Source organism: Nerophis lumbriciformis, linkage group LG19, assembly GCF_033978685.3.
Source record: "Nerophis lumbriciformis linkage group LG19, RoL_Nlum_v2.1, whole genome shotgun sequence".
Taxonomy (NCBI): Eukaryota; Metazoa; Chordata; class Actinopteri; order Syngnathiformes; family Syngnathidae; genus Nerophis; species Nerophis lumbriciformis.
Genome location: NC_084566.2, coordinates 24,720,915 through 24,734,124, shown reverse-complemented (window position 1 = coordinate 24,734,124; position 13,210 = coordinate 24,720,915). Strand labels below are relative to the sequence as shown.

Below are 13,210 nucleotides of genomic sequence, written 5' to 3'. Positions count from 1 at the left end.
GAGAATATTAGGGATGTACAATAATATCGGTGACCGATAAACATTAACCGATAACAGCAATTATGACATCACATCGATAATCAACCGATAAAATGAGCCGATAATAAAAAAGGCGTATCTTCATGTTTGTTGTTGGTCTCTCTGTTGTGGCTTGTGCTGTCGCCTGGCTCCTCAAACCCCTCCCCTGCCCTACGGTATTGTTGCATATTTGTGAGGTCAGCCTGTCGTGTGCACAGACAAAAGCATCATGGCACAGCAGTCACCAATGTAGACTTTCTTAACGGTGTCAAAAGAGGACATTGCACTCGCAGATTTAAAAACTGGTTCTGCAGATGTTCCACCAGGAAGGAAAAAGACGAGCTACAGCAAAACAAACCAGATTAGTCACTTTAAAATTCACCATCATGAAGCTTGATGAAAGCAGTTCAAAGTTGCCTGTGCTGCCTGAGACGTAGCGTTAATACAGGCGACCGCAGCAGATGTAAAACCACAGGAGCATTCCTCAACTTTCTCAGTCTTTTTTGCCACTTGTGCCAGCTTTTTTGACACATGTTGCAGGCATCAAATTCCAAATGGGCTAATATTTGCAAAAACAACAACGTTTCTCAGTTCAAACGTTAAGTATCTTGTTTTTGCAATGCATTCAAAATTGAATATAGGTTGAAAAGGATTTGCAAATCATTGTATTCTGTTTTTATTTACCATTATTTATTTACAAAGTGCCAACTTCACTGGTTTTGGGGTTTGTACTACGAGTACGCACACACTTCACTTCCTGCTTAAGGCGTTCTATGCCCCCACCTTGCTAGTCCCGTTTCTACGAGATTTCTACTTCTCGTTTTCTACCGTCACATGTCATGGCAATATTGTGAAGACTTTGAAACCACAATACCGGTACATCCCTAGTTTACGGTCATTGTTTTTACATTCTATATGCACTGCAGCAGTGATTTTCAACCACTGTGCCGCGGCACACTAGTGTGCCGTGCAATATTGTCTGGTGTGCCGTGGGAAATTATGCAACTTCACCTAATTGGTCCAAAAAATATGTTTTGCAAATCAATAATCATAATAATGTGCCATTGTCTAGTGCCTGTGCTGTGTAGAGCTTGGCAGGGTTATTTTGTAATACTCCATATCAGTAGGTGGCAGCAGGTAGTTCATTGCTTTGTAGAAGTCGGAACGCGTCGAGGATGGTTTGTCGTGGTCCCAATATGCAGAGCACAGCGGGAGACAGCGTGCAGGTAAAAAGGTATGTAACGCTTAAACCAAAAATTAACAAAAGGCAAGTCCCGCTAGGAAAAGGCACTGAAGCTTAGGGATGGCTTTGTAAAACAAAAGTAAAACTGAACTGGCTACAAAGTCAACAAAAACAGAATGCTGGACGACAGCAAAAACTTACATCATGTGGCGCTTAGGACGGCGTCCACAAGGCACATCCGTACATGACATGACAATCAAAAATGTCCCCACAAAGAAGGATAGCGTACGCAAAACTTCAATAGTTTTGATTGCGAAAACAAAGCAGGTGCGGGCAATAGCGCTCAAAGGAAGGCATGAAGCTGCTACAGGAGACCACCAACAAAACAGGAAGGGTCACCAAAATAACAGCGCAAGACAGGAACTAAAGCACTACACACAGGAAACAACAACAAACTCAAAATAAGGCACGACAACCTAGTGGAGTTTCATTTTTTAACCTTTTCTGTTGGTGGTGTGCCTCCGTATTTTTTTTTATGAAAAAAATGTGCCTTGGCTCAAAAAAGGTTGGAAAAACACTGCACTACAGGATCACCATTTATTTTATGTTTTGATTGATTCTATTCTATGCTATTTATAACCTATTCTATTCATATCATATTCTGTTTGAATTATTATGTTTTTGTTCATGGGGCTAAATCTGGGCTAAACTTCATGGCATGTTTCATGTGTGCTGGTATGACAATACAATTTAATTTGAATACAATTTACAAGGAATATTAGTATTAACAGCAGGCTGTGTGTTTGGTATTGTCTCCAATTGAACACAGTCATGATGTGTGTTAAGAATGTAAAATCCTGTAGTTGGACTTTAAAGAGAACTGGCCGTCCAGTGGATCACTTTTGACGCCTGCATCCTGTCACTTACCATTGGTCAAGTAGCCCGCCTCCCCTACGGGGTCCTGCGGGCTGCCAGGGCCCAGCACGGCGACCCCTCCGCCGCCATGTTCCGGGGCGACGATGGTCTCAATGAGGTCCAGCTTCCTCCTCAGGGCTTCATTCTCCTGGCTGCTGCGGCTAATTTCCATCTGGAGGACGGTGTAGCTTTCTTCCACCAGCTCGCTGATCTCCGCTACGGCTGCCCGGGTCAGAGCCTCCATAATGGCGGCTAGCTGGGAGTGGAACGCCACCAAGCTCTTCATCGCTAAACCTCCGCCGAGATGAGAGTCGAAGCAGAAACAGAGGACTGGTTTACCTGGTGTGACGCGCAAACGTTTTTGTTGAAACCACTTTTGATTTCCGCCATGCCCCTTCAAAGTAAATCAGCTCGTTATAATGCGCATGCGCATTATAACGTTTACTTCCTGTTCTTCTTCTTCTTCTTTTGTTTAATGGAGGTTGGCAAGCAACCTTCTGGTGTGCATTACCGCCACTTACTGAAATGGTGTGTAGACCGAGGTGGATCCCTACTCTATATCCTTTTATTTAACCCAGTTTTTTTTAAATATGTGTATAATGCTTTATAACTAGAGATGTCGGCCGATAACTGCGTTAAAATGTAATATCGAAAATGATCGGTATCGGGTTTTTTTATTATCGGTATCGTTTTTTGTTTTTGTTTTTTATTTAAAAAAAAATGTTTTTATTTATTTTATTAAATCAACATAAAAAACACAAGATACACTTACAATTAGTGCACCAACCCCCCAAAAAAACCTCCCCCATTCACACTCATTCACACTCATTCACACAAAAGGGTTGTTTCTTTCTGTTATTAATATTCTGGTTCCTACATTATATATCAATATATATCAATACAGTCTGCAAGGGATACAGTCCGTAAGCACACATAATTGTGCGTGCTGGTGGTACACTAATAGTACTAACCTATAACAGTTAATTTGACTAATTTTCATTAATTACTAGTTTCTATGTAACTGTTTTTATATTGTTGTACTGTCTTTTTTATTCAAGAATTTTTTTTCGATTTATTTATCTTATTTTATTTTATAAAAAATTTTTAAAAGTACCTTATCTTCACCATACCTGGTTGTCCAAATTAGGCATAATAATGTGTTAATTCCACGACTGTATATATCGGTTGATATCGGTATCGGTAATTAAAGAGTTGGACAATATTGGAATATCGGATATCGGCAAAAAGCCATTATCGGACATCCTATGTGTTCTGAGTGCAATCCTAAAATATCTTCCACTGCTAACCTAATCTTCTCTTTCGCTAACTTACTTTCCAGTATTTCCCTTTCTCTATTGTATTTCCTAAAATGTATTAAAACACATCCTACACTTTCTCTCAGATGGCAACAGTCACACAGCCCTGTATTATGTTTCCCTATCAATTTCAGTGAACTAAAATAATCTAAAATTAATTTAAAAAAAATTTAAAAAATGATGGGTTGTATTATTCTTTTTTAAAACAACTTATTTATAAATCTAAATCAACGTCAGCCTCTAGTCATTCGCTTTACCAGTTAAAACTGCATCCTCGAGCCACATAAAACAAAAATACTCAAATATTTTTTATGTATGTCCTAATCTCATTCTAGTTATATCTTCTCCCTTCCTATTTCTATTGCCTCCTCTCATGACACCTACTCTCCTTTCCTTATTCCAATTATCCTGCCACTTTTTATTGTGTTCTATCTTATGTTCTTCACTTCTTCTTGACTGTGCTTAATCTCCATCTTTACTTCTGTTTTAGTGCTTGCTGGTTTTGCGTACCTATATGCTAACTTGTCTGCCACAACTCCTACATGAGAAATGTTACCACACCTCCCGCTTTATTTATTCTGCAGATTGCCTGAACTATTTCATAAACTAAATCTTCTCTTGTTTCTGATGCTGTGTTTTTTTATGCTCATCAATGCCCTGCTGGAGTCCGAGCACACGACTGCTTTCCTTGCTTTATTTTCCTCGACCAGCTGTAGTTACTGACAGTGGTTTTTGGAAGTGTTCCTGAGCCCATGTGGTGATATCCTTTACACACTGATGTCGCTTTTTGATGCAGTACCCCCTAAGGGATCGAAGGTCCGTAATATCATCGCTTACGTGCAGTGATTTCTCCAGATTCTCTGAACCTTTTGGATATTACGGACCATAGATGGTGAAATCCCTAAATTCCTTGCAATAGCTCATTGAGAAATGTTGTTCTTAAACTGTTCGACAATTTGCTCACGCATTTGTTCACAAAGTGGTGACCCTCGCCCCATCCTTGTTTGTGAATGACTGAGCATTTCATGGAAGCTGCTTTTATACCCAATCATGGCACCCACCTGTTCCCAATTAGTTTCTAGTTTCAAGTTTATTCACAATACCATAGAACAAATACAATAGTAGTGAATATCATTTAAAGATGTTGGTAAGTGAAAGGGTCCCCCAAATAAGCTAGAAGAAGCTTTTGACAGGGGGCCCAGAGGACAGTATATACATGGAATGATGAAACATGGTGGCAAGCACAAAAACAAAACAAAAAAAACAACGCTATATGATAAACACAAGATAATAGTACTAAAGCAAGCATTCACATACATACATACACTCATTCAACCATGCAAAACCCAACAGTAGTCTACCCCACATGAGGCATTAGAGATAGGTGGTTAATAAGTAAGTTTTCAGTTTCTTTTTGAAGTTGGAGAATGGATACAGCATCTTGAAGCTCTCACTGAGCCGGTTCCAAATCTTTGGTCCCCTGCATACAACACTTCGAGCAGTACAAGCCAGTAGACGATTAGCCTGTTCACCTGTGGGATGTTCCAAATAAGTGTTTGATGGGCATTCCTCAACTTTCTCAGTCTTTTTTGCCACTTGTGCCAGCTTTTTTGAAACATGTTGCAGGCATCAAATTCCAAATGGGCTAATATTTGCAAAAAAACAACGTTTCTCAGTTCGAACGTTAAGTATCTTGTCTTTGCAGTGCATTCAATTGAATATAGGTTGAAAAGGATTTGCAAATCATTTGTATCCTGTTTTTATTTACCATTTACACAACGTGCCAACTTATTTGGGGGACCCTTTCACTTACCAACTACACACACACTTCACTTCCCTGCTTAAGGCGTTCTATGCCCCCACCTTGCCGGTCCCGTTCTGCGCCGAGGATTCTGCGAGATTTCTACTTCTTTATCCAATTAACTGCCGTATAAATTGTGACCAATTCCCCCGTAAAAACAGATAACTTATCGCTGATTCTTCTATTCAATACTATGTTTGTCAAGACTGGGACTGAGGCTTGGTTTGTTCTCCCGAGGTGCAAGTGATTTGGACGAGACATGGCGTGAAGGTGAAAACATGATTTATTTTAACACTATATCAAAAAGGAACAAATTAAAAGCGCGCACAATGGCGGAGGTACAAAACTAGGCTATTGAAAACAAAACTTGCACATAGGCAGAAACTGTGAACAATTAAACAAAAACACTAACTGTGGCATTAATAAACAAAAAAAACTTACTTGGCATGGACTATGAAGTGCGCAGAGGTAAGAGTGTGACAGGGGTATGAATCCGGATGTCGCCAGAAAGACAAACTGAAAACAATGAACTTAAATACTACAGACATGATTAGTGAAAACAGGTGTGTGACTCAAAACGTGAAACAGGTGCGTGACGTGACCGGTGATAACTAATGGGTTGCTATGGTGACAAACAAGAGTGCACAATGAGTCCAAATGTGGAACAGGTGAAACTAATGGGTAACTATGGAAACAAGACAAGGGAGTGAAAAGCCAGAAACTAAAGAGTCCAATAACTAAACAAAACAAAACATGACTAAAATAAAACATGATTACACAGACATGACAATGTTTCCTTGTGGGATAACTACTGCAGCTCCTACTTTATTACCTATAGTTTTTGATGCATCCGTATATACCATGATGTTGTCTAAAAACGTTTCCTCAATCCATTGTTCTACCTGGTAACCATTTAAATTTCTATTATTTAATAATTGCGTATTTACCTTTGGGTTGTCATACATCCACGGTGGTATTGCAGGGATTGGTACTGTTTAATATTGTCAGTTTAAACTTTTTCACGTCTCCTATTATCCACCCAAAACTGTTCATTTTTTTCTTCTAGGATGTCCTTGCTTGGACCCTTTGACGTTTGCCCAATCAACTGCTGACAGTTGATCTCTTCTCATGTCTAAAGGTTTTTCATTCATTTATACATGTGATGCTGCAACTGGGGTTGATTTTGTAGCTCCACAACATAACCTTAATGCCCGTGACTGGATCCTGTCTATTTTCCCAGGTAATGTTTCAGAATCAGAATAGTTTTTTATTGCCATTGTATGAGAACGGGTTCACAAACTAGCAATTTTACTTGGTGCAATCGTGCAACATAAAACACATAACACAGAATAGAATAGCATGAGTTGTAACTGAACTATCAGATCTTGTTATTGTACATGTGCCTGATGGCCAAGGGGAAAAAACTGTTCAGGTGGCGGGAGGTATGGGTCTGGATGGACTTTAGTCTCCTGCCTGAGGGTAGAGGAGAGAATAGTTTGTGTCCAGGGTGAGAAGACCCACAAGCCTCCTGGTCCTGGAGGAGAACAGGTCCTGGAGGGATGGGAGTTTGCAGCCAATAACCTTCTCAGCAGCACGTACCATGCGCTGCAATCGATGCTTGTCCCGGACTGTGGCGCCGGGGAACCACACGGTGATGGAGGTGAGGATGGACTCGATGATGGCTGAGTAGAACTGCACCAGCATCTCGGTCGGCACCTTAAGTTGTTTCATCCTCTGCTGGGCCTTCTTGATAAGGGAGCTGATGGTCGGCTCCCGCTTGAGGTCCTGGGTGATGGTGGTGCCCAGGAAACGGATGGAGTCCACAATGGATACCGCTATTCCTCTTCCAGTGACGTGCGGTGAGGTTCATGACTGGTGAGGCACTGACTTCATCACAGTCAGATTTACAAACATATGAACCCTAAAGAGTATCTTATTCACTATTTGATTGGCAGCAGTTAACGGGTTATGCTTAAAAGCTCATACCAGCATTCTTCCCTGCTTGGCACTCAGCATCAAGGGTTGAAATTGGGGGTTAAATCACCAACAATTATTCCCGGGCGCAGCGCCGCTGCTGCCCACTGCTCCCCTCACATTCCAGGGGGTAAGCAAGAGTATGGGTCAAATGCAGAGGACAAATTTCACCACACCTAGTGTGTGTGTGACAATCATTGGTACTTTAACTTAACTTTAACTTTACACATACAAACTGTAGCACACAAAAAAGCACATTTAATTAAAAAAAACGTTATTATGGTCATACCTTTACTTATAAGTGCGGGAACAGTGGTGTTCGTGTTGGAGGAGTTGTGAATGAATGAAATATGAAATCCGTGCTGCAGTCTGCAGGTGTACCTAATGTTGTGTCCCTGCAGTCGTTCACGGCTCCTCCGGCGCGAGCATTGTTTTTGTACTTTTTGGCTTCTTGTTAAGTGACTTTTTTGGGGTGGATTCGGTCTTGCACGTGGAGGGTTTGGGTGTGGGCTTTGGTTGGTGTGGCGCTCCCGTCGGGGGGTGCAGTCTGCGGCGGAGGTGCCTTAACCGGCACCAGGAGGCGGGGTTACGCGAGCCTCAGTGCGTCTTCGCAGCAGTTTTATGATCGCTCAGCACAATAAATACGTTACACACATACAGTTGTTGACAAAATACACTGTACATTATATACCTCAGCTAACTAAACTATGGAAATGTATAATATAATTCATATAGCAATACGGTCTCACTGCACAGCAGGCCAGCAGCTAGCCGAGTCCGCAATCCATGGTGAGGCACAATTGAGTGACGTGCCTCAACTGGCTGCAGTGACCGCACGTCACTGTCCTCTTCATATTTTGAAAGTTAAAGTTAAAGTACCAATGATTGTCACACACACACTAGGTATGGTGAGATTATCCTCTGCATTTGACCCATCTCCTTGTTCCACCCCCTGGGAGGTGAGGGGAGTAGTGAGCAGCAGCGGTGGCCGCGCCCAGGAATCATTTTTGGGGATTTAACCCCCAATTCCAACCCTTGATTCTGAGTGCCAAGCAAGGAGGTAATGGGTCCCATTTTTATAGTCTTTGGTATGACTCGGCCGGGGTTTGAACTCACGACTTACCAATGTCAGGGCGGACCCTCTAACCACTAGGCCACTTGGATACTCCCACTCTCCTCCCATTGTTTTAATTAATCCCACATAGCCACCACCCAAAAGGTGTTGTTATTCCTATTTTGTCAGAGAACTTGCCTGTTTTGCTTGACTTAGTGTTCTTCTTACCGGTGCCTACACTTTTGTTTACACTGAATGAAGTACAGCACGTTGTGTGTTCATTTCAGGGGTGTCCTGAAATTCCAACATAACATTGTAAATTCCACTCAAGGCTCAAACGTTATCTATAGCGGGGGTGAAACTGTGGGACAATGTGAGCAGAGAAATTAAACTGTCTTCTAGCCGAAGAGTGTTCAACCTTGCGGTAAAAAATGTGTTGTTGGGAAACTAACCAAAACAAGTAAAATTAGCTAACCTCAATGAACCCAAAAATACCTTAAAATAAGTATATTCTCACTAATAACAAGTGCACTTTTCTTGGTAGAAAAAAAATCCTTTTTGCTCAATATGTTGAAAAATATTCTTAAATTAAGTAAATACTAGTGCCATTATCTTGACATGATTTGCGCTTGGCATCATGATTTTTTCTTCATGCTTGAAGTAAGAAATTATTACTTTAAAAAAGTAGTTTTATACTTGTGAGTGTTGATGACACAGCTTTGCATCAGTTGATATTCTAGTTTCAAGCATGTTTTACTCAATATAGGTCATAAAATCTCAGCAACAAGCTGTAATATCTTACTGAGATCATTTAGGACCAAAACCCTTAAAACAAGTAAAACACTCTTACATAGAATCTGCTTAGTGAGAAGAATTATCTTATCAGACAGAAAATAAGCAAATATCACCCTTATTTGAGATATTTAATCTTACTTAGATTTCAGTTTTTGCAGTGTACTAAGGTCAAAAGTGCACATGTCCCTCACAAGCTCTCCAGAGAGTGGTGGCTCTTGCCCCCAGGAAATTGCAATCCTACCGGACTGCTAGTTTGGATTTTAGGAAGAAGAGCAAAGACAATAGCAACATCTGGTAGGAAGCTCTCACAAGTAGGAGTAGAGGATAGGGGTCGGAGGTCACCCGACTCAAACCGATCACAGAAAATAGGTTGACTGGCCAAACAACAAGCTGGGCTTTTGTCCAGACATGACCGGCTCCAAGGCTAGAGTTACGAAGAGCGGTGGTCTTTGTGTAAAAGGTATTTGAGGACAGTTGTCCAAGAAGACAGCAGAAGAGTAATCCGGCCCATACTTTTTTCTCCTGGAACTGCAGCTCCAGTCAGAGGCTCGCTGAAACAAATATAGCTTTTTGTTTGATGATTCCTCGTCGGCGCCTCCTTCAATCAATCAATCAATCAATCAATGTTTACTTATATAGCCCTAAATCACGAGTGTCTCAAAGGGCTGCACAAGCCACAACAACATCCTTGGCTCAGATCCCACAACAGGGCAAGAAAAACTCAACCCAATGGGATGACAATGAGAAACCGTGGAGGGGACCGGTGCAATGGACGTCGAGTGGATCTAGCATAATATTGTGAGAGTCCAGTCCATAGTGGATCTAACATGATAGTGAGAGTCCAGTCCAGTCAGTCTCCTTGGCTCATCACCCATCACACGACCAACAAATATACAACATTTGCTAATGAACTGCAGTCATACTAACGCGTCATCACCACCAGACACTTGATTAGGTACACCTTCAACTTTCAAGTGTCATTAGTCCGCCCATTGTGCTCCTTTTCCAAGATAAGATAACAACACTTTTAACTTGCCAACTTCCGGGCAGAGTGAGACCTGCCGGCCACTTTGTCAAAGATGTTTGTATCAAACATGACATCGTGCTTGTTTGAGCGGTGACGTCATGTTTATATCAAACGTGACATCACGGTTTAAGGAGGGCCAGAACCATCAATCATCAAGAATGTTTGAATTGTTGTGGACTGCGCATCGTGAGTGAGTCTTCTTCCTGTTTGGATCAAGATGGAGGATGAAAGTTACATCTCCAGTCAGGCTCTTCTGGCCTTGACGGAGAAATATTTCCTGAGGATCTCGCCCGCTCAGTGGGCCTTGTTGGCGGCGGGTGTACGCGACCCCGCCATCGACATGATCCTAGCAGACATGTGCGGTGAGATCGTCCAGACGGTGGCCACGGAGGTTCTGAGGCTGGTGGTGCCGGTGCTGGTGGAGCACCTGGAGGGCCGCGCCTCCCCCGACGAGATGAGCACTGCCATCGAGAGATGCACGCCACAACTTGGCGACAGTATTATGACCACGTTCGCCGCAGCCGCTGACGTGCCCGAGGTGGATTTTGTGGGCGCCAAGCGCTTCACGGCTCTGATCGAGAACGAGGCTAACGTGAGGATGAACTCTGTGTTAAGCTCTGCCATCAGCAGTGAGGGCCAATCGGAGCCTCTGCTTTACGTTAACGCCACCATGTCAAGCGTCAACACGCTCTACGAAATGGTGTGCCACGCTCACAAATGCTTGTCTTACTTGAGCAAGATGACTCAGCGCTTCTACAAGATGAGCGGCCTGACCCCTGTGGACATGGACTCCGCCACCAGGGCCGTGGCGGGGATCCTGCTCAAGTGGGCCAAGGAGGGGCGAGATGGCGAAGACAAAGGAATTACAGAGCGCTCGGAAGAAGCTCAGTCCACAGCAGAGGAAATAATACAGACTATGGTCCAGCTCCAGCAGCAGTCCGGGTGCACCGGCACCAGCAGGACCAGCATGGTGTCCAAACCTTGCATCGACATGTCCGCCATATTGGACAAGGTCAAGCGTTTCTTCGCTTCCCAACCCAAACCCTCCGCCAGCATCGACGAGCTTGTCGTCAGGAGCTCGTTAAACACGGTGCGCTGCGCTCAGTTCAAGAAGATGATGGCAGGACTCAAGAGCATGTTCCAGAAGCCTACGCCGCCATTCGTGGTCAGCCTGCCACTTCGCACGAGCCTGGACACTACTCGTCAGTCAACCACCGCCAAAAGCAGCCAGAAGACGTCCAGGTTGTCGCAGCCTCTGACTGAGGAGGAGCTGAGCAGCGAGTTCAACAGTCTCACCTCCGACCTCATTGACCGGGAGCTGGAGAGCCGCAACGAGGACAACCAACAGCAGCTAACCGACACCGTGTATGAGCACTTGGTGGCCGCGGAGACGGACACCACCAAGACAGTCCGACAGCACTCTTACTTGAATGTCCTGTACGCCATCACGGACGACACTATCAAGAAGTACCTGCAACAGATGCGCCTGTGGCTCAAAGTGCTGCGAGTCAACGCCAAGAGTCGCGTGGAAGTGTCAGGCGCCCTCAACGACATCGACTCGCTCATTTCCGGCATGAGTGGTGGTGGCACCGGGCCCATTTCATCGGACAGGCCGACGCGGAGCAGGAGCATGCACGAAGCGCACATGAGGAGCCTGGTCAGTGCCCTTATTGTCACGCTGGTCATGCGCCTGTCGTGGCGCTACAGGTCATGCACCAACATCACTGCCATCTTGCCTGCAATCAAGCGTCTGTCGGAGAGAGCGGTGGTCGAGATAAGTCCCTCCCTCGCATCTGCCCTCACGGACATGGACACCTACGATGCTGTGGTCCAGGCGGTGGCTAAAGACCTCTCTAAGGAGTTTGACTCTCCTCACCAGCCGCTGATGGCCCAGGACTCCAAATTTGACAATGCCGTTTTCAAGCATCTCAAGTCACAAATCCAGTTGCTCAACGAAGACAAGGCTTCCAAGAACGACTTCTTTGCCAACGTGAGCAAGGTTCTCTCCAGGCCTTTTCTCAGCATCTTCTGCCCAGCAACGCACCCGCTCACAGACCTGGACTGAACCTCAGAACTGCATGTTCTTCCTGCACCAAGACCCTGAATGTCAACAAGCTCCATTAAAATACTTTGAACTATTTAGTCTTTTTAGTGGACGTCAGAGACTTTGGAGTTGACTTTTGTCTCCTTCAGTTGAAAATGGACAGCTCAGACATTTGCTAGTTCTTGTGCAGCAGACCTTAGGAACAGCTGTAGAGTCTTAGACCTCTGCCAGGGTCTTGATTAGAAGCCTTTAAAGTCTTTCAGGATCTTTAGAGGGACACTTCAGTGTGGAGTCCTGCTGTCCAGTCTTTGGACATTCATTATCAAGTCTTGCGAGACTTGTTCGACCCTCTCAGAGTCGCAAGTGATTTGGGGGTCTGGATCCTTTTGGACAGTCTTTTAGAACCACTGAAGTCTTTAGAGATTGTAAACTGTACACCTTTTAGATTAGGTGCCGCAGTCCGGGCACATCTCCTGGTGTAGAAGCTGAACCGTGCGTCACACATGCCCACATATGTTAAGCATGTTTTTGACGTCAATACAATCAGTGTGAAAATGGGAGTGGCCTGTTAATAAAGTTTTAGAATGTTGCTCAGTTTTATTAACTGTATTGGTACTTGATATTGGCTTTCTTACCTATATCTGATATACCGATATTGTTCATTTCTGATACCGATATGAACGATACCAAAATATGTAGCAATTAGCCAATATCATAAGTCTCTACTTAACAGGTTTTGCACATATCATTAATCATCACTTTTTACACAGACTTTGCATATTAATTAGGCTAAATTTACATTTCTTTAGATGAGAATTAAATCCTAGTTTTTGCTCACCAAGTGTGAATAACAATGTACTCCAAAACAACATCGAACATTTTTCCAGTGAAGTACTAGAAATATTATTCTTACAAAGATACATACAAAACATCATTTTTACAGTAGGATTAATTTCAACAAAGAGATATAGAGCGTTAATAATGTTTATAAATGAAATTGCATGTAAGATCTTTATTATAATGACAAAAAAGGTGCTTCAAAATGATCATGTAATTATAATGAAGGGAATTATTTGTTTACAA

General features: G+C 43.2%; 1 protein-coding gene across 2 annotated transcripts in view; it reads right to left on the bottom strand.

Moving 5' to 3' along the window:
• The window catches only part of LOC133618617 (uncharacterized), a 7,795-nt gene extending 5,227 nt beyond the window's left edge, over positions 1 to 2,568 (bottom strand). For both annotated transcript variants that reach the window (XM_061979146.1, XM_061979147.1), the window contains exon 1: positions 2,129 to 2,568. In XM_061979146.1, the coding sequence (XP_061835130.1) occupies positions 2,129 to 2,402 (274 nt within the window). In that variant the 5' untranslated portion in view covers positions 2,403 to 2,568. The remainder of the gene's footprint in view (positions 1 to 2,128) is intronic.
• Positions 2,569 to 13,210: the final 10,642 nt, after the last annotated feature.